Source organism: Pituophis catenifer, unplaced genomic scaffold, assembly GCF_029215685.1.
Source record: "Pituophis catenifer annectens isolate HBS135680 unplaced genomic scaffold, rPitCat1.0.hap2 SCAF_18, whole genome shotgun sequence".
In the NCBI taxonomy this organism is placed as follows: Eukaryota; Metazoa; Chordata; class Lepidosauria; order Squamata; family Colubridae; genus Pituophis; species Pituophis catenifer.
Genome location: NW_027256898.1, coordinates 2,129,408 through 2,146,750, shown reverse-complemented (window position 1 = coordinate 2,146,750; position 17,343 = coordinate 2,129,408). Strand labels below are relative to the sequence as shown.

Here is a 17,343-nt window from a genome sequence, read left to right as displayed (position 1 = left end):
AATGAACCCAGGGTGGGAGGAAGGAAACAGAAAAGCAGCATACTTTTCTGACCTTCCTAGGTGTTTATTATTATTTCAATTCCCCCCACCCTCCCAAAAAAAAGGGCATTTGCAAAGAAAATCAAACATTTTTATCCCACAATGGCCGGGTTTTTTTTTTTAATTTTTCTCCCCGTTTTGTCCTCCTGGTTCCGTATCACACAGAGGCAGTGCGGCTTAATTGCTTCCCAAACACAACACCCTATCATCAGGAGGAAAAAAAAAATTTGACAGTTAAATTCTTAGCCTTTCCTTATTTTTTTCTATCCTTTCTTTTATTTTTATTTTTTTAAAAAATACTCAACCCTTTTACCCCCCTCTCTGGGGGCAGGAGAGTGCCAAATCGCTTTTTTTATTTTTCATTTTTTTAAAGGGAAATGCTAAAAGGGATCCTACAAAGATAATTTTCTTTTCTTTTTTCCCCCCTGCCCCAAACGGCAGCCAAATACAGCAAGACCCCCTTATCACCTCCCTTATCTCTGCAGGAAATTCTGGTAGGCCACTTCAATTCCTTTCCAGACATGTTTTGCTGGCCGATTGGCATATAATTGCCTTCCCCTCTGATCCCAAGGAGGAAAACTGTTTTGACCTTGTCCAGCTTTTATTATAACAGGCAGTCCTAGACTTATGACCAAAACGGAAGCCCCAGATTTCTTTGGCTAAGCGAGACCTTTGTTAAGCGAATTTTCGCCCAGAACCGGAAACATGAGTGCGCATACGCAAAACACGGGAATTCGCTCACGCGCGCTATCCACATCAAAAAACACAGCGATATAGGCCGCTAAGATTCTGTGCAGTTCGGAGAACCCCCCCCAAAAATCCCACTCCTGGTTGGCCCCGCCCACCTAACCCCTTCCCTCCCAGGAGTCCTCACGTGGCCCGTTTTGGATGCAGGTAAGTGCAGGGCGCGCACAGAGGCTTAGGTAGGGTGAAAAACAGGCCTACCGGAAGTTTGGGAGGCCAGAAATGGGCCTCCGGAGCCTGGGGAGGCCATTTTTGCCCTCCCGGAGGCTCAGGAAAAGCCTCCGGAGCCTGGGGAGGGCAAAAATGCACCCCTCCCCCACCGTGGTGCAGGAGGCCGACTAATACGAGTCTTCTGAACTTTGACTGCATTCTTGGCCCCGTTGTTAAGCGAATCTCAACAGCTGTTAAATTAGTCACACGGTTGTTAAGTGAATTGGGCTTCCCCACTGACTCTGTTCGTCGCAAAAGGGGATCGCGTGCCCCTGGGGACACTGAAACCGTCATAAATACGAACCAATTGTCGAGCCTCCGAATTTTGATCGGGGATGCTACAACGGTCATAAGTCTGAAAAAACGGCCCTGCGTCATATTTTTTTTCCATATTTTTTGAACGGTCGCTAAACAAAACTGCTGTAAATCAAGAACTACCTACATAGGAGCACCCCCATACCCAAAAAAAAAGAAATGAGTATTAAATATCATTTGAAGCTTTTAAGCCTGCTTTTGAATCAAACCCTTCTGGTTTTCAAACTTTTAAAAGTTTGAAAAACTTTTGCAAATTTCTCTCTCGGAAAGTCAGACTCGCTCGTTTCAATTTGGGGGGAGGGGTTCCACACAGTTCAATTTGGGGGGGGGGCATCGCACAGACGCAAACACACCCCTGTGCTCACCCACACACTCGTACACAAAAAAAAATCATGAAGGGTTTAAGTCAACCCTCGTGCTCACCCCGTTCGAGAAAGCGTGAAATTTTCATTGCCAAACAAACTGGAGAAAGGGAGAGAGAGAAAAAAAAAAACCACAATAAACTGCATGGCAAACAGAAGGAGAGAAAAAAAAAAAAGAAGAAGAAGAAAAGAATTTAAAACTAACTTTGTTCTCCCGGAAAATTTACAGCGGGGAAATGAATTGTTTGGCTTGGCCCTTGTGTCAGGATGCTGCCTTGTGAACTTAATAATAGCTGCCCTTCTTTTTAATTCGTTTGACCTTGACTGGAATAATTTATTGTGTGCGTTAGAGGAAACACACACACGCACACACACAGAGCTCCTTCTGCACAACACTTTCTTTTAAAGCAAAGAATTGAAGGGGCAGGATTTCGGTTGCCACGCCAGGATCCTCAGCTCTCAGAATTGTATCCAAAGAAATGCGTCCATGCGCTATCCGCAGATGCGTGCGGCGTCACAAAACATGGCGATTCGCTCGCGCGCTCCGTCCTCACACGCGTGCAATGTCAAACGACACGGCAATTCACTCGCGCAGGCCGTCCATGCAGGCGTGCGGCATCAAAAACACGGCGATATAGATCACGCCCAAGGCAGGTTGCTACAATCGGTTCGCGTGAACCGATACGAACCGGCCGAATCCCACCGGTCTGAATCTCCACTGGTCTGGAGTGATCGTCTAAGCTCAATTGATGGCCCCTTTCCCCATCAAAAAATCTGCAGAAAGAGAAATATAATTTGCGATCCCATTGATCCGATTTGAGAAAAGGCCTTCTCAGGCTGGCATTTGAATAAGGCAGAGTCCGTTTTAATTTATTATTTTTAATTTTTAAAGAGACTTTTAGTAGAGGGGAAACAAAATCCTGTACCCCCAAAGAGTTTTCCATTAAAAACCCTCTATGTCTAGGAAAATTTGTACGACCGACAACGTCGTCGGAGAAATTTACATTAAAAAAAAACGCCTCCATTTAACGTACATTAAAATTTAGTTTTAATGTACGTTAAAATTTAGTTTTAGTTTGGTTGAGGGAAGCCACAGTAGAAAAAATAGTGAATAAAAATTGCGGATTGCTCTTTAATAGGATATATAAGTCTTTTTCTGGCGTCCTCATGTCGATTGAAAGAGTTAGGTTTTAAGATGTATGTATGTATGTATATAGAGGTAATCCTCGATTTACAGCCAAAAATTTCCATCGCTAAGTGAGACAGTTGTGAAGGGCCCCATTTTACGACCTTTCTCCCCATCGTTGTTAAGTGAATCAATGCAATTGTCAAGGTGGTGAAGCGAATCCGGCTTCCCCATCAACTTCATTGCTCCGACAGTCGCAAATTGGGATCATGTGACCCCAGGACACTGAGACCGTCATAAATACGAGTCAGTGATGTCCGAATTTTGATCACGTGACCACAAGGATGATGTAACGGTCATATGTGTGAAAAACGGTCCTAAGTCACTTTTTTTCCCCCCAATGCCATTGTAACTTCGAACGGTCACTAAATGAATCGACGGCCTGTATAGCTTTAAATCCGTGTGGACTTCAACTCCCAGAATTCCCCAGACAGCTGGCTGGGGAATTCTGGGAGTTGAAGTCCAGGTGGCTTAAAGTCACCAAAATTGAGAAGATTTGCAAGATCTCTGCTTGAGAATCGCACCAGTCCGTCAATGAGTTTGATTGCGATAGATTCTCCACAAATATTATATATATATATATGTCTTCTTAAATTTTCGCGGGTGTGCATATGCAAAAAATTAAAATCTCGGGTGTTTTCCCGTGTCATAATAACCAACTTATTTATAATGACACGGGAAAACACCCGAGATTTTAATTTTATATATATATATTATATTTAAATATTTTTATTAAATCGAGGCTCTGGGTGACCTCCGACCCTTCAGCATCGCGGCCGGTAACCGTGGGGGTCTCTGCTTTATCCGCAGACGTTCCCACATTCCGTTGCGAGGACTGCGACGAGCTCTTCCAGTCCAAAATGGAGATGAGGCGGCATAAGAAGTACTCCTGTCACGCCGTCGGCTCTCTGTACGAGTCCCTGACCGAGGAGATCAAGCAGGAAGGCATGGAGGACGACCAAGCCCACGAATGCAAAGACTGTGAAAGGATGTTTCCGAACAAGTACAGGTGATGGGGGCAGCCCCAAAGATCGGTGTTTCAGAGGGGGTGGACGGCAACTCCTAGAATTCCCCAGCCGGTAGGGTTGAAAAATACTGGCCTAAAATCTTCGGTGTTCGGGTGATGGTGACACCCCCAAAAGACCAGTCTTTTGCAACTTTTGCAAGGGGGTTGGACTAGAAGACCTCCAAGGCCCCATCCAAACTCGGTTATTTTCCGTCCGTCCTTCTCCCACAGCTTGGAACAGCACATGATCATCCACACGGAAGAAAGGGAATACAAGTGTGACCAATGTCCCAAGGCCTTCAACTGGAAATCCAACTTGATCCGTCACCAGATGTCGCACGACAGTGGCAAGAGATTCGAGTGCGAAAATTGCGTGAAGGTATGGCCTTCGGGGTGGGCGGGCCCTTGTGAAGACTGCCCAAAGGTTGGTTGGCCCAAAGGCCAATGGTCAAATGGCTTCTCTCTCCCTCTCCGTCTCCCTCTCCCTCCCTCTCTCCCTCTCCCTCTCTCCATCTCCCTCTCTTTCTCTTTCTCTCCCTATCTCCCTCTCCCTCTTTCTCTTTCTCTCCCTCTCCATCTCCCTCTCCTTCTCTCCATCTCCCTCTCCCTCTCTTTCTCTGCCCCTCTCCCTCTCTCCATCTCCCTCTCCCTCTCTTTCTCTCCATCTCCCTCTCCTTCTCTCCGTCTCCCTCTCTCCCTCTCCCTCTCTCTCCCTTTTCCTCTCTCCCTCTCTTTCTCTCCCTCTCCCACTCTCCCTCTTCATCTCCCTCTCTCTCTCTCCCTCTCCCTCTCTCTCTCTCCATCAACCCTTCAAGGTAGACCAGACAGGAAACCATGAATATTAACACAACCTTTATTGTGAGGTTACAGTAACAGAACCTGAAAGTGCCCCTCCCCTCCTTTACTTTCCACACAGCTAGGGAAGGTCTCTTCTGAGATACTTCTCACGCCCCTTTTCCTTCTGCGGGTTGCGAACGATGCCTTTTGCATGACTGCCCACCGAGCCGTTCGAAAGCGTGCAAACGCGAGTAGATCAATAGGTACCACTTCGGTGGGGGAAGAAACAGCATTCTGTGTGCCTTTGGCGTACAGCCGTGCCGGCCACGTCACCATGAAAGGATCTTTCAGAAAACTCTGGCTGATGAGCACCGTTTCCTAGAATTCGACTCACCTGAAACAGAAAAAACTTTACCTTGTTTAGGGTTTGAATTTTTGCGGGTTGTCCTAGCTGTAAAATGCTTTGGGCGGGCAAAAGAGTGGACCCCAGACCTATAAAGAAGAAGGAATAAAGGCGGGTTTAGGGTCATACACTGCTACATATTTTTATTTATTTATTTATTTATTTATTTATTTATTTATTTATTTATTTATTTATTTATTTATTTATTGTCATATTTATATGCCGCCCTTCTCCCGAGAGACTCAGGGCGGCTCACTGAATAAAACAAATAGAATAAATAGAATTAAAATGTTAAAATCCGATTTAAAAGGCCCAAATCCCTCAAATTAAAATGCACGGCAGATCAGGGAATTTGCTGAAAGAGCCATGTCTTTAGGTCGGCGCGGAAGGTGCGGAGGTCGGGGGCCGTCCGGAGCCCAGTGGGTAAACCATTCCAGAGGGTCAGTGCGACCACAGAGAATGCCCTCATCCTGGGGGCCGCCAGCCGACACTGTCTGACCGATGGGACCCGGAGGAGGGCAGTCCTATGTGAGCGCACTGGGCGGTGGGAGGCCGGTAGGAGGTAGTCCTGCAAGTACCCAATATTAAAGTTTGAAAGCATGCAAATGCAAGTAGATCAATAGGTACCACTTCCCACCGAATTAAGGAGAAACTTCCTAACAGTGAGGACAATTGTGGGTGCTCCATCAGTGGAGGTTTTGAAGAAGAGACTGGGCAGTCACTGGTCTGAAATGGTACAGGGTGCCCTGCTTGAGTGGGTGGTTGGACTAGATGACCTTCAAGGCCCCTTCCAGCTCTATTCTGATTGATTGATTCCCTGCCCTTCGGCGTATAGCCACGCCGGTGACACGACCATTAGAAATCGTCTTTGGACAATGCCGGCCGGCTCCCTCGGCTAAGAAACGGAGTCGAGCATCGTGCCACGACAGTCAAAAAAAAACAACCGAACTTCGGGTGCAGCTCTCCCTCCTGTCTCCCAAGGTTATGCTGTCAGATCGAATCAACACAAAACGCACACAAAACACACACCAAATTCCCTGCGAGAAAAACTGCGTTTTTGTCTTTACTTTGGTTTTTGTTTGGTGTTTGTTTGCCGCCTCCTCAGGTATTCACTGACCCCAGCAACCTCCAAAGGCACATTCGCTCCCAGCACGTCGGCGCGCGGGCGCACGCTTGTCCGGACTGCGGGAAGACTTTCGCCACTTCTTCCGGCCTCAAACAGCACAAACACATCCACAGCACTGTGAAGCCTTTCATATGTAAGTTGCCTCAGCCACTGCCTTGCGCCCCCAAAATCCCCTCGATGTTGGTTGGTTGGTTGGTTCCTCAATCCGATTGATTGGCTGCCCACCTTTACGACGGGGTAACGGTTGAATGGAAGGGAGGGAATCCAGAGAGGCTGCAGATCTGCATACAGGTAGTCCTCGACTTACCACAGTTCATTCAGGGACCTGTTCAAACTTACAACAGCATTGGAAAAAATGTGACGTATAACCGTTTTTGCCGCATCCCCACGAACACACGATCAAAATTCAAATGCTTGGCAACTGGCGTGTACTTAGGACGGTTGCAGTGTCCCGGGGCCACATGATCCCCTTGTCAGGGTTCCAAGTAACGTAGCAAACAAAATTCTGAGGCAGGTAAATTCCTCAAAATAATAAATTTATTGGATATGTCATATTGGCACAGGCTAGTGAAAGCTGACTCTGATTATTCCCACGGTTTTCACCTAAATTAAAAGTAAAAGTTTTTTTTCCCACTTTCTCAAAACAAACAGTCACGTGGTCCAATCAGGATACTGTCCAGTTGCCAGGTGACTCCAGTCCCCTCCTTCCGAGCACCTGCAGGAATGTCCTTGGTTCCCAAGAGAAAGTATTTTGTTCTCTTTGGTTCCCAAGAGAAAGTATCTCTATTCCCCCCCTCCTTATCCCTCAGCTCCAGTGTGGCAACACTGAAGCTCCAAAATAGCCTCAGTCAGGCCAGCTTCAGGGCTGACACCCCTTTTTGCAATCTTCCGACAAGCCAAGTCGATGGGAAGGCCGCTTAATGACCATATTACTCAATAACTGCACTGTTTCGCTTAACAACCGTGGCAGGAAAGGTCGTAATATGTGGCCAAACTCACCGAACGAACGTCTCACTTAGCAATACAAAATTTTGGAGCTCAGTTGTGGTCGTAAGTCGAGGATTACCTGCCCACCTTTCAAATCAATCCCACGTCCTTTGGTTTTGCGTTGTCCTGTCGTCCACGTCTCTGGCTCGGCTTCATCCCAGGGCAACCACTTGGTCCGCGTCGGTTTAAAAACGGTTCCCCACTTCCTCTCTTCTTCTTTTTTTCCCACCCACCCCTCCCCCCGTTAAAATACCAAGAATGCCCGCTTTCTCTCGCACCCGACCCGTTCTTTCATATTAATTTCATACTGGGTTTTGGTCTTTTGGTTTCTGTTGATGCTTTAGGCGAGGTCTGCCACAAATCCTACACGCAGTTCTCCAACCTCTGCAGACACAAGCGCATGCACGCCGACTGCCGGACTCAAATCAAGTGCAAGGACTGCGGCCAGATGTTCAGCACCACCTCCTCGCTCAACAAACACCGGCGGTTCTGCGAAGGCAAGAACCACTATAACCCCGGAGGCCTTTTCGCACCAGGTTTGCCTCTGACGCCCAGTTCCTTGATGGACAAGTCTAAGACATCGCCCAACCTCAATCATACCGGACTCGGCTTCGGCGACTACTTCCCCTCCCGGCCGCACCCGGGAGCAATTCCGTTCTCGCCTGCTCCCCCTGCGTTCCCAGCTCTCGCCCCCGGGTTCCCAGGAATCTTCCCTCCCTCGCTGTACCCCAGGCCTCCTCTCTTGCCCCCCACGCCCCTGCTCAAGAGCCCCATCAACCACACCCAAGAGGCCAAGCTCCCCAGCCCTCTGGGCCACTCCCCGCTCCCGCTGATGTCCGCCGTCGGCAACAGCAGCCACCCGCTACATGTGGAGGAGAGGTTCAACAGCACCCCTTTGGGGAACTCCTACTTGGAGAAGCTCAAAGCCAGGACTAGCGACCTGTCGGATGCCAGCGACTTCGAGGACATCAACACCACGACGGGCACCGACCTGGAGACCACCACCGGCACCGGGTCGGACTTAGAGAGCGATGTGGAGAGCGAGCGAGAGAAAACGAAGGAGAAAAGTAAACCTGGGGAGACCAAGCCAGATTTCGGCAGCGGTTCGGTCCCCACCAGTTCCGCCAACAGCACAAGCGACCTCCCCATCTTCTACTCCCAGCACACGTTCTTCCCTCCCCCTGAGGATCAGCTGCTGCCGATGATGGGGGCCACGAATGATTCCATCAAGGCCATCGCTTCCATTGCCGAAAAGTACTTCGGGCCCGGGTTTATGGGTATGCAGGAGAAAAAAATGGGGACCCTTCCCTATCATTCCATGTTCCCATTCCAGTTCCTTCCCAACTTCTCCCACTCGGTTTACCCGTTCACGGAGCGGACTCTCAATCACAGTTTGCTGGTCAAAGCCGAACCAAAGTCGCCCCGGGACCTGCACAAAATCGGCGGGCCCTGCTCGGAGTCGCCCTTCGACCTCACCACCAAGCCGAAAGAAAGCAAAGCAGCCCAAGTCCTCCCCGCCCGTCACGCCGGCGAGGAACAGCCTCTGGATCTCACCATCAGCAGCCGCATCCGGGCCAGTCATCACGGGAGTCGGGATCCCCGGAAGAACCACGTCTACGGCGAGAGGAAGATGGTGGCCGGTGACGGAGTCCCCAAGATGAATCAAGCTCAGATGCTCCCTCAACCTTCCCTGCATTACGCTAAGCCCTCTCCTTTCTTCATGGACCCCATCTACAGGTATTAATATTCTCAGCCTTGATGGTGTTATTGTTGTTGTTGTGAGGGCGTGTGGGAAAGACCTTGAGGGACGGAGGAAAGAGATGCTGGCTAGGAATGGTCAGATAAGAGAGGCACTAGCCCAAGAGTCGGCAACCTTAAACACTCAAAGAACCACAAAGGTCCTAAACAGAAGTCCCCTTTCAATTCTGGAGCTGACCGGAAGTCTGGTTCCCCCACCATAGAGTCTCCTCCTAGCACGGCATCCTTTTTCCTCTGCCAACTGGAAGTTGGTTCCCCCACCATAGAGTCTCTTCCTAGTGCGGCATCCTTTTTCCTCTACCTGTCCTAACCAAAAGCCCTATCAATTGTGGAGCCAACCAGCCACAGGGAGCCGCAGCAGAAGAATGAAAGAGCCACATGCGGCTCCAGAGCCCCGGGTTGCTGATCCCGGGCCCAGCCCACAGATGCATAACAGGTAGGGAAAGAAAATTAGGGAAGAACCTTTGTAATTTATCAGGCAGCAAAAGGGGTGATGGCCGCATTGCGAAGTCTGTAATTCAGAGGTGGTATGCAGCAGTTCTGACTGGTTCTGGCAAACCGGTAGCGGAAATTTTGAGTAGTTCAGAGAACCTGCAAATACCGCCTCTGGCTGGCCCCGCCCCCGATCTATTTGCTGCCTCCTGAGTCTCAGCTGATTGGCTGGGACTTCTTTTGTTGCCCTGCACAGGAGAATGGAGCTGGAAAGCAGGTTAGTGGGGTGGGGAGGGAATGGGGATTTTGCAGTATCCTTCCCCTGCCATGCCTGCCACGCCACACCCACAGAACCATTAGTAAAAAAAAATTGAATCCCAACACTGGTGCAATTGTATGTGTGAATGCCCTCGAGAGGTGGAGAGAAGAGATGCTACCTAGGGACATGGTCAGATAAGGGACTGCTTAGCCTTCAGCTGTATGATGGGCGGAGCATTTGATTGTATCCCTCTGTTAATGCAATTGATAGCCCGTGTTTCCTCAAAGGAAATACAATAATTAGACTACATTCTCCTCCTTTTTCAACAAGTATACAAAGGAGATTCTGAATTTTCTTCTGTGAGGTATGTAACCCTCTGTCTTGTTGTCCAGCAGGGTGGAGAAGCGGAAGGTGGCTGACTCAGTTGGAGCACTAAAGGAGAAATACCTGCGGCCTTCCCCATTGCTTTTCCATCCTCAGGTAAGACCAAGAAACATTGGATGGCCAGTGTCCTCTAACAACCTTCGTTATGCCCAAACGAGTTACTGAACTAGCCAGCGTTTTGAACCACAAAACTGATAAAATGCCCTTAGAAATCCACCCGAGACTTTAAGCTTCTTCCTCAAAAGTTAATCAAACTAAACCAGCTGCATGAAGCATGATCAAAAGTGGTTGTGTGTGTGTGAGCAGAAGCTCAGTCTTCTGCTTTAATTAATTTATTTATTAAATTAATTATTAATTTCTGATGTAATGGCCCTTGGGAGAAGGGGAGGAAGAGATGCCGCCTAGGGAAACAATCAGATAAGGGCACGGGGAGCCCACCACTGCATAACGGGCCGAGAAAGAAACTCAGAAAGGATCCTGCCTAACGCATCACGCTGTAAAAAGAGACACACATTCAATTTTGCAAGATTTTACCCTGTTTCCCCAAAAATAAGACCCAACCGGAAAATAAAGCCTAGCATGATTTTTCAGGATGCTCGTAATATAAGCCCTACCCCCAAAATAAGCCCCAGTTAAGCTCATTAGCCAGACGGAGGCGTTTAGTACTATATTTCCCCCAACATAACACCTAACCGGAAAATAAGCCATAATGCGTCTTTTGGAGCAAAAATTAATATAAAACCTGGTCTTATTTTGGGGAAAACACGGTATTAACTTGGCCTCACAATAAAGTAGAATCTGTCTTGCTTCTTGTCTGGTCTACCTGAGAAGGTTGGCATCTGCTCAGTGTTGAGTAGAGTCATCATCCTGGCAACCAGGTCGTCTTATCAAAAGAAACCGGTTTTCAGCACCTTGGAGAGCTCCGCGTGGAAACACGTTGCTCCCCAAAGTTCCAGAGACTTTGATCTACCATGAAAGGCTCCACCACCGAGGAAGCACACATTTTAGCCTTCAAACATCTCAGTCTGGGGTGAAATGCTCTGAAGTCTCCCACCACCAGTTTGCTTTGCGGGCGCTTTGCACACAGGCGCATCACAGGCGCTGCCGTGCAGCGCTGAAAAAGGAGGATTAAGATGCCGTTTCTGAGTCTGCAAAGGGTAAGTAGAATAGCGAGGGGGGAAGCAGGATTTCCTGCTTTCTAGCAAATATAAATCACGCGGCTCAGCTGATCATCAGAAATACCGGTTCGCTCAAACTGGTAGCATTTTTTTTTTACTACCGGTTCGGGTGAACCGGTCAGAACTGGTAGCATTTCACCCGTGATCTCAGTCTTCGGCCAACCAGCTCAGACACAAGCAGACAACGAGTTGGCTCGCTGGGCCGAGCCGTGGCTTTGTTAACCACGTCACAGCTCCCCCGCCGTTGAGTTCACCCAAGGCTCAAAGAAGACCCTTCCTCCATCCGGCTTCTCCTCCCTCGCTCCGATCAGGAAATTGAGAGGCGATGACTTTGGGGATTGGAGCGGATTGGAGTGAACTTCACGGTGGAGAAAGAGGAATCACCAGATTCAGATGACTAAGGAGAAGCGTTTGACTCCGGCTGGCTGGCGTTTTTAGGAATTACGACCGGACGGACCCCATAAGTGCAGACAACAATTCCAGAATCTCCCAAGATCTCTTGCCCTGGCGGGGGAACGTCATGCGAGAAGCTCAAAAGCCTTGCAGCCGTGCTTCCAACGGCTACCCTCGTTTTTCGAAAGAAAGCCAGGAAGAGGGGAAATGATATCAGGCTTGAAGGAAACCTGTCCCTTTCCAGAGAATGGGACAAGGGGTAGACACTTCCTTCATCCGGGGGGGGGAGCGGGGGCGGGGAAACAAACAAACCTGGATGTCCTGCCAGGGTAACTTTCACTGGTGACACCACCTCCAGGGTGTCCGTTTTAAAGCCCAAAAACCCAGTCCAAATCTTTTGTGTCCAATTGTGGCCAATTTTGGAGGGTTTTTGTTTCCGGAGTGGCTCTCATTGTTTCCGCGCTGGCCAGGCTCCCCGTTTTTTTTTAATTTTATTATTTAATTTTATTTTTTTTAAAGAGTAGCAGTTCTGAATCTTTTGGGAACGGCTGTTTTCCAGGCTAAACTTAGGGGCTTCATTGTTTTCCTCGGGCTGGAAAGTTTGCTTAATAACTTCCCTCCATTTTTCCTTTTTCAATGGGCCCGGCCATGAGATCAGGCCGGCCAGGAAGATCCTGTGTTTGTGTGGGTCAGAATAGGGGAGAATCATGGCTCCGACGGCACAGCTGATAATTCTCCACGGCTGCGGAGAAAGAGAGCCACCCATGCCGAGCTCGGGCTGGGGGGACGGGGGGGGGAAGGGAGATAAAAATGATCCCCCACCTCCACCCCATGTTGACAGGGAGAACTGACAGGGAGAAGTGAGAGCCTAGAATAGCATCCTCATTGCGTGGCAGTCTTCCTCCTCCTCCTCCTCCCTACTCTTCCTCCTCCATCATCTTTCTTCTCTCCTCCTCCTCTCCCTCCTTCTTCTTCTCTTCCTCCCCCTTTCTTCTTCTTTTTCTCCTTCTTCTTTTCTTCTTCTACTTCTTCTCCTCCTCCTTCTTCCCCTTCTCCTTCTCCTTCTCCTTCTCCATCTTCCTTCTCTCCTCCTCCTCCATCATCTTTCTTCTCTCCTACTCCTCCTCTCCCTTCTTCTTTTTTTTTTTTTTTAATTTTAATTTGATTTATATGCCGCCCTTCTCCGAAGACTCAGGGCGGCTTACAATGTGCTCAGCAATAGCCTTCATCCTTTTGTATATTTTATACAAAGTCAGCTTATTGCCCCCACAAACCGGGTCCTCATTTCACCTACCTTAGAAAGGATGGAAGGCTGAGTCAACCTTGAGCCTTGGCGAGATTCGAACCCTGCAGTAATTGCAGGCAGCTGGTCTTAATAACCAGCTTAATAACAGGGTGCCTTAAACCTCTGTACTACCAAGGCTCTTCTTCTTCTGCTTTTCCTTCTCCTCCTCCTCCTCTTCCTCCTTTCTTCTTTCTAAGGCCACGCTTGGAATCCTGCATCCAATTTTGGTCCCCATGAAATAAAAATGATGTTGAGACTCTGGAAAGAGTGCAGAGAAGAGCCACAAAGAGGATTAGGCTAAAACATACGAAGAACAGGTTGCAGGAACTGGGTGTGTTCAGTTTAGTGAAGAGAAGGACCCGGGTGCGACATGATAGCAGTCTTCCAATATACAACATCTGGTTGACCGTGTGATGAGCCGTGCCAATGAGGAGGATGAGGATGTGATGAAGAAGACGAGGATGTGATGAGGATGATAAGGAGGAAGATGGGGGAGGAGGAGGAGAAGGAGGAGGTGGGAGAGGGAGAGGAGGAGGAGGAGAGGAGGAGGAAAAGAAAGGAGGAGGAGGAGAAAGAAGATGGAGGAGGAGGAAGGGGACAGAAGGAAGATGGAGAAGGAGCAGGAGAAGGAGAAGAGGAAGGAGGAGAAGGAGGAGGAGGAGCAGGAGAATAATAATAATAAAAGGAGGAGGAGGAGAAGAAGAAGAAGAAAGGAGGAGGAAGAGGAGAAAGAGAAGGAGAAGAGGGAGGAGGAGGAGGAAGAGAAGAAGAAGGGAGAGGAGGAGGAGAGAAGAAAGATGATGGAGGAGGAGGAGAAGAAGAAAAGGAGGAGGAAGAGGAGGAGAAGGAGAAGAAGAATAAAGCGGTATTAACACTTCCCGTGATCTTGATTTTGTCCCTCTGTTAATGCAGTCTACGGATTAAGGGTTAATGAACAGTCAGGCTAGATGATCTCTAAAACCCCTTCTATGACACCCTCAACCCCCCAATTTCTTACCCCCAAATTTCCAAACATTAGCCCCAAAATGTAGCCTTGTGAAACTTGGCCAAACGATGGTTTTATTCCTTTTTTTTTTTTTCCTCCTTTTAGATGTCCGCCATAGAAACCATGACGGAGAAACTGGAAAGTTTTGCTGCCATGAAGACAGATGCCGGGGGGGCTTCCTTGCCTCCCCTCCCTCACCACCCATTCAACTTCCGGTCGCCCCCTCCCACCTTATCGGATCCCATTTTGCGCAAGGGCAAAGAACGTTACACTTGCAGGTACCAAAAAAGGGAAGTGTGTGTATGTGTATATGTGTGTGTGTGTGTAGATATCAGACCATAAGTGGGACACACTCAGAGACACAAAGCTGTAAGGAGAAGACAACCCTAGATAATTCAGTGTCTTCTCGTTCTCCTTGCAACCTAGAACTCAGGAGAAATTTCCTGACAGTGAGAACAATTAACCAGTGGAACAACTTGCCACTAGAAGTTACGAATGCTCCAACGCTGGAAGCTTTTAAGAAGATGCTGGATAACCGTTTGTCTGAAGTGGTGTAGGATTTTCTGCCTAAGCAGGGGGTTGGACTAGAAGACCTCCAAGGTCCCTTCCAACTCTGTTTATTCTATTTCTGTTTTTTTTTTCCCCGATGGGCAACCCTCAATCAGACTAGATGTCTTCAAGGGACTTTTCCAATCGACAGGGAATAATAACGGTGGGGGAAAAAAAGGTTGATTTCTTTTTTCTTTTTTCTTTTTTTGGCTTTCTAGATACTGTGGTAAAATCTTTCCGCGTTCAGCCAATCTAACCAGACATCTCCGAACACACACAGGGGAGCAGCCTTACCGGTGAGTTTAAAAAAAAAAAATACACATTTCGTGGAGTGGATCACCAGAAGGATTATATTTTTGTCTCCGGTTCGAAACTGCTTCCGGATTTTTTGCGTTTGCAACGAGGGAAAAAAAAAAAAAAAGAATAATGAAACTTCGATTCTGTTTTTTTTTGTAAATTAGGCAGGCTTATTGTTATAGAAATGGCTTGTACGTAATTGCTGGGTAAAATTAAAATCTAATTCTGGATTGGAACACCCGAACCAAGGCGGATGCCACCGTTCCACACAGGAGGCCCGTATTTACAAAAAAATAATAAGAATAAGAATAACTGAAAAACTCGGTTTTTGAATTCGATTGTCTGTTTGCCTTGGCCACCGATTAAAACCGAGATAGGATTTCTGAAGCTAACTCTAACCCAATTCCCTTGAGCCATTTTTGTATGCAAAAAACAGGAAAAAAAGTATTGTCAGAGAACAAAAGAGATGCAGGAGAAGATGGGGGGGGAGAGAAAATATGGGGGGTTTATGGGACCATCTTAAGCCATGGGCAATATTCTTTTTAAGGAGGAGGTAATATTTGGCACAGTAAACCTTTCTCATTTCTCAGATTATGAGCTCATTCCACTCACATACCCCCAAAAAACCCCTTTGAGACAGGAGTTTCGGAAAGGTATCTCTGCCGATTCCAAAAATAATAAAGATATTTTTTGGAGAGCTGCTTGTGTTTCTAACTTTGGCACATTTGGAAAGTATGCGCCGTCTGCATAATGTAGCACCCTGACAGAGAGAGAGACAGACAGACAGACAGACAGACAGACAGACAGAGAGAGAGAGAGAGAGTCAGAGAGAGAGAGAGAGAGAGAGAGAGAGAGAGAGAGAGAGAGAGAGAGAGAGAGAGAGAGAAAGAAAGAAAGAAAGAAAGAAAGAAAGAAAGAAAGAAAGAAAGAAAGAAAGAAAGAAAGAAAGAAAAAGAAAGAAAGAAAGAAAGCCAGAGAGAGACAGACAGACAGACAGACGGAGACAGATGGAGACAGAGAGAGAGAGAGACAGACAGACAGACAGACAGAGAACAGAGAGAGAGAAAGAAAGACAGAGACAGACAGACAGACGGAGACAGATGGAGAGACAGAGAAAGTCAGAGAAAGAGAGAGAGAGAAAGTCAGAGAGACAGACAGACAGACAGAGACAGACATAGAGAGAGAGAAAGTCAGAGCGAGAGAGACAGACAGAGAACAGAGAGACAGAGAGAGAGAGAGAGAGATAGACAGACAAACAGACAGACGGAGACAGATGGAGAGAGAGAGAGAAAGTCAGAGAGAGAGACAGACAGACAGACAGAGACAGACATAGAGAGAGAGAGAGTCAGAGAGAGAGAGACAGACAGACAGAGAACAGAGAGAGAGAGAGAAAGAAAGAAATACAGAGAGAGAGACAGACAGACAGACAGAGAGAGAAAGTTAGAGAGAGAGAGACAGACAGAGAGAGAGAAAGACAGAAAGTCAGAGAGAAAGACAGAGAGAGAGAGAGACAGACAGACAGAGACAGATGGAACGGAGGGAGGGAGGTTAAAGAAAGGGATATAAGGAAAGACAGGGAAAGTGAAGGAAAAAGGAAGAAGGGAAAGGGCATGCAGAAGAAAAAAAGAAAGAGGAAACAAGGGAAACTGAAAGAAGGGAAAGGGACAGAGAGAGGGAGGAAAGAGAGAGAAGGAAGAATAAAAAGGAGAAAAGGGGAAGGAAGGGGAAAGAAAAGGAGGAGAAAAGAGAAAAAAGAATAGAGAAAAAGGGAAAACTGAAAGAAGGGAAAGAAGGAGGGAAGAGAGGGGAGAACCAAATAAAGAAGAGAAGGAAGGGGAAAGAAAAGGAGGAGGAAAAAGGAAGAAGGAGGAAAGGAATGCAGGAGAAAAAAGGAAAAAAGGAAAACTGAAAGAAGGGAGAGGGGGAGAGGGAGGAAAGAGGGAAGAGAGGGAAGGAAGGAAGAATAAGAAAAAAGAAAAAGGGAAGGAAGGAAAAAGAAAAGAAAGGGAAAAAAAAGAGAGAGAGAAAAGTGTAAAATTTAATAGGATTGGTCTGCATTTCAAAGCCCCCTGGCTTCTGCCTGCAATTTTTAATCCCCTCTTTACGCATCTCAATGCCGCCCTCTTGAGCAAACTCAGAGGAACTGCAGCCCTTCCTTAAATTTTCCTTTAAATCCTCCTTTTCCCACACCCCGGGGGGGGGGGGGTGTTGTCTTTTAAACAAGACGACATTTAATAGGGTGGCAGGAAAGGAGATTTGACCACAACATGTATTCCACCCCATCCTTTCTCTCTCTCTCTCTCTCTCTCTCTCTCCCCCCATCTTTCTCCCCCGCTTCCAGGTGTAAATATTGCGACCGCTCGTTCAGCATCTCGTCCAACCTCCAGCGTCACGTCCGGAATATCCACAACAAAGAGAAACCCTTCAAATGCCACCTCTGCAATCGATGCTTCGGCCAGCAGACCAACCTGGACCGACACTTGAAAAAACACGAGCACGAAAACGTTCCAGGTAAACGAAGTTTTCAGCTCGGCGCCCGCACAGGGACCGTCGCTTTCCCTTCTCCGATAGGGTTGCGGTTGAGCGCTCTAGCTTTTTCTTTTCTTTTCTTTTCTTTTTTTTAAACAACCCTAAATTTTAACAATGCACAACTTCACGCAGGTGGAAC

General features: G+C 47.7%; 1 protein-coding gene across 1 annotated transcript in view; it reads left to right on the top strand.

Annotated features, from left to right (window-relative positions):
• PRDM16 (PR/SET domain 16) overlaps positions 1–17,343 on the top strand; it is a 29,858-nt gene that overhangs the window by 6,144 nt on the left and 6,371 nt on the right. The window contains exons 4-11 of the mRNA XM_070956278.1: positions 3,667–3,865; positions 4,094–4,241; positions 6,148–6,301; positions 7,500–8,892; positions 9,997–10,084; positions 13,935–14,107; positions 14,597–14,674; positions 17,017–17,186. Of these exons, the coding sequence (XP_070812379.1) occupies positions 3,667–3,865; positions 4,094–4,241; positions 6,148–6,301; positions 7,500–8,892; positions 9,997–10,084; positions 13,935–14,107; positions 14,597–14,674; positions 17,017–17,186 (2,403 nt within the window). The remainder of the gene's footprint in view (positions 1–3,666; positions 3,866–4,093; positions 4,242–6,147; positions 6,302–7,499; positions 8,893–9,996; positions 10,085–13,934; positions 14,108–14,596; positions 14,675–17,016; positions 17,187–17,343) is intronic.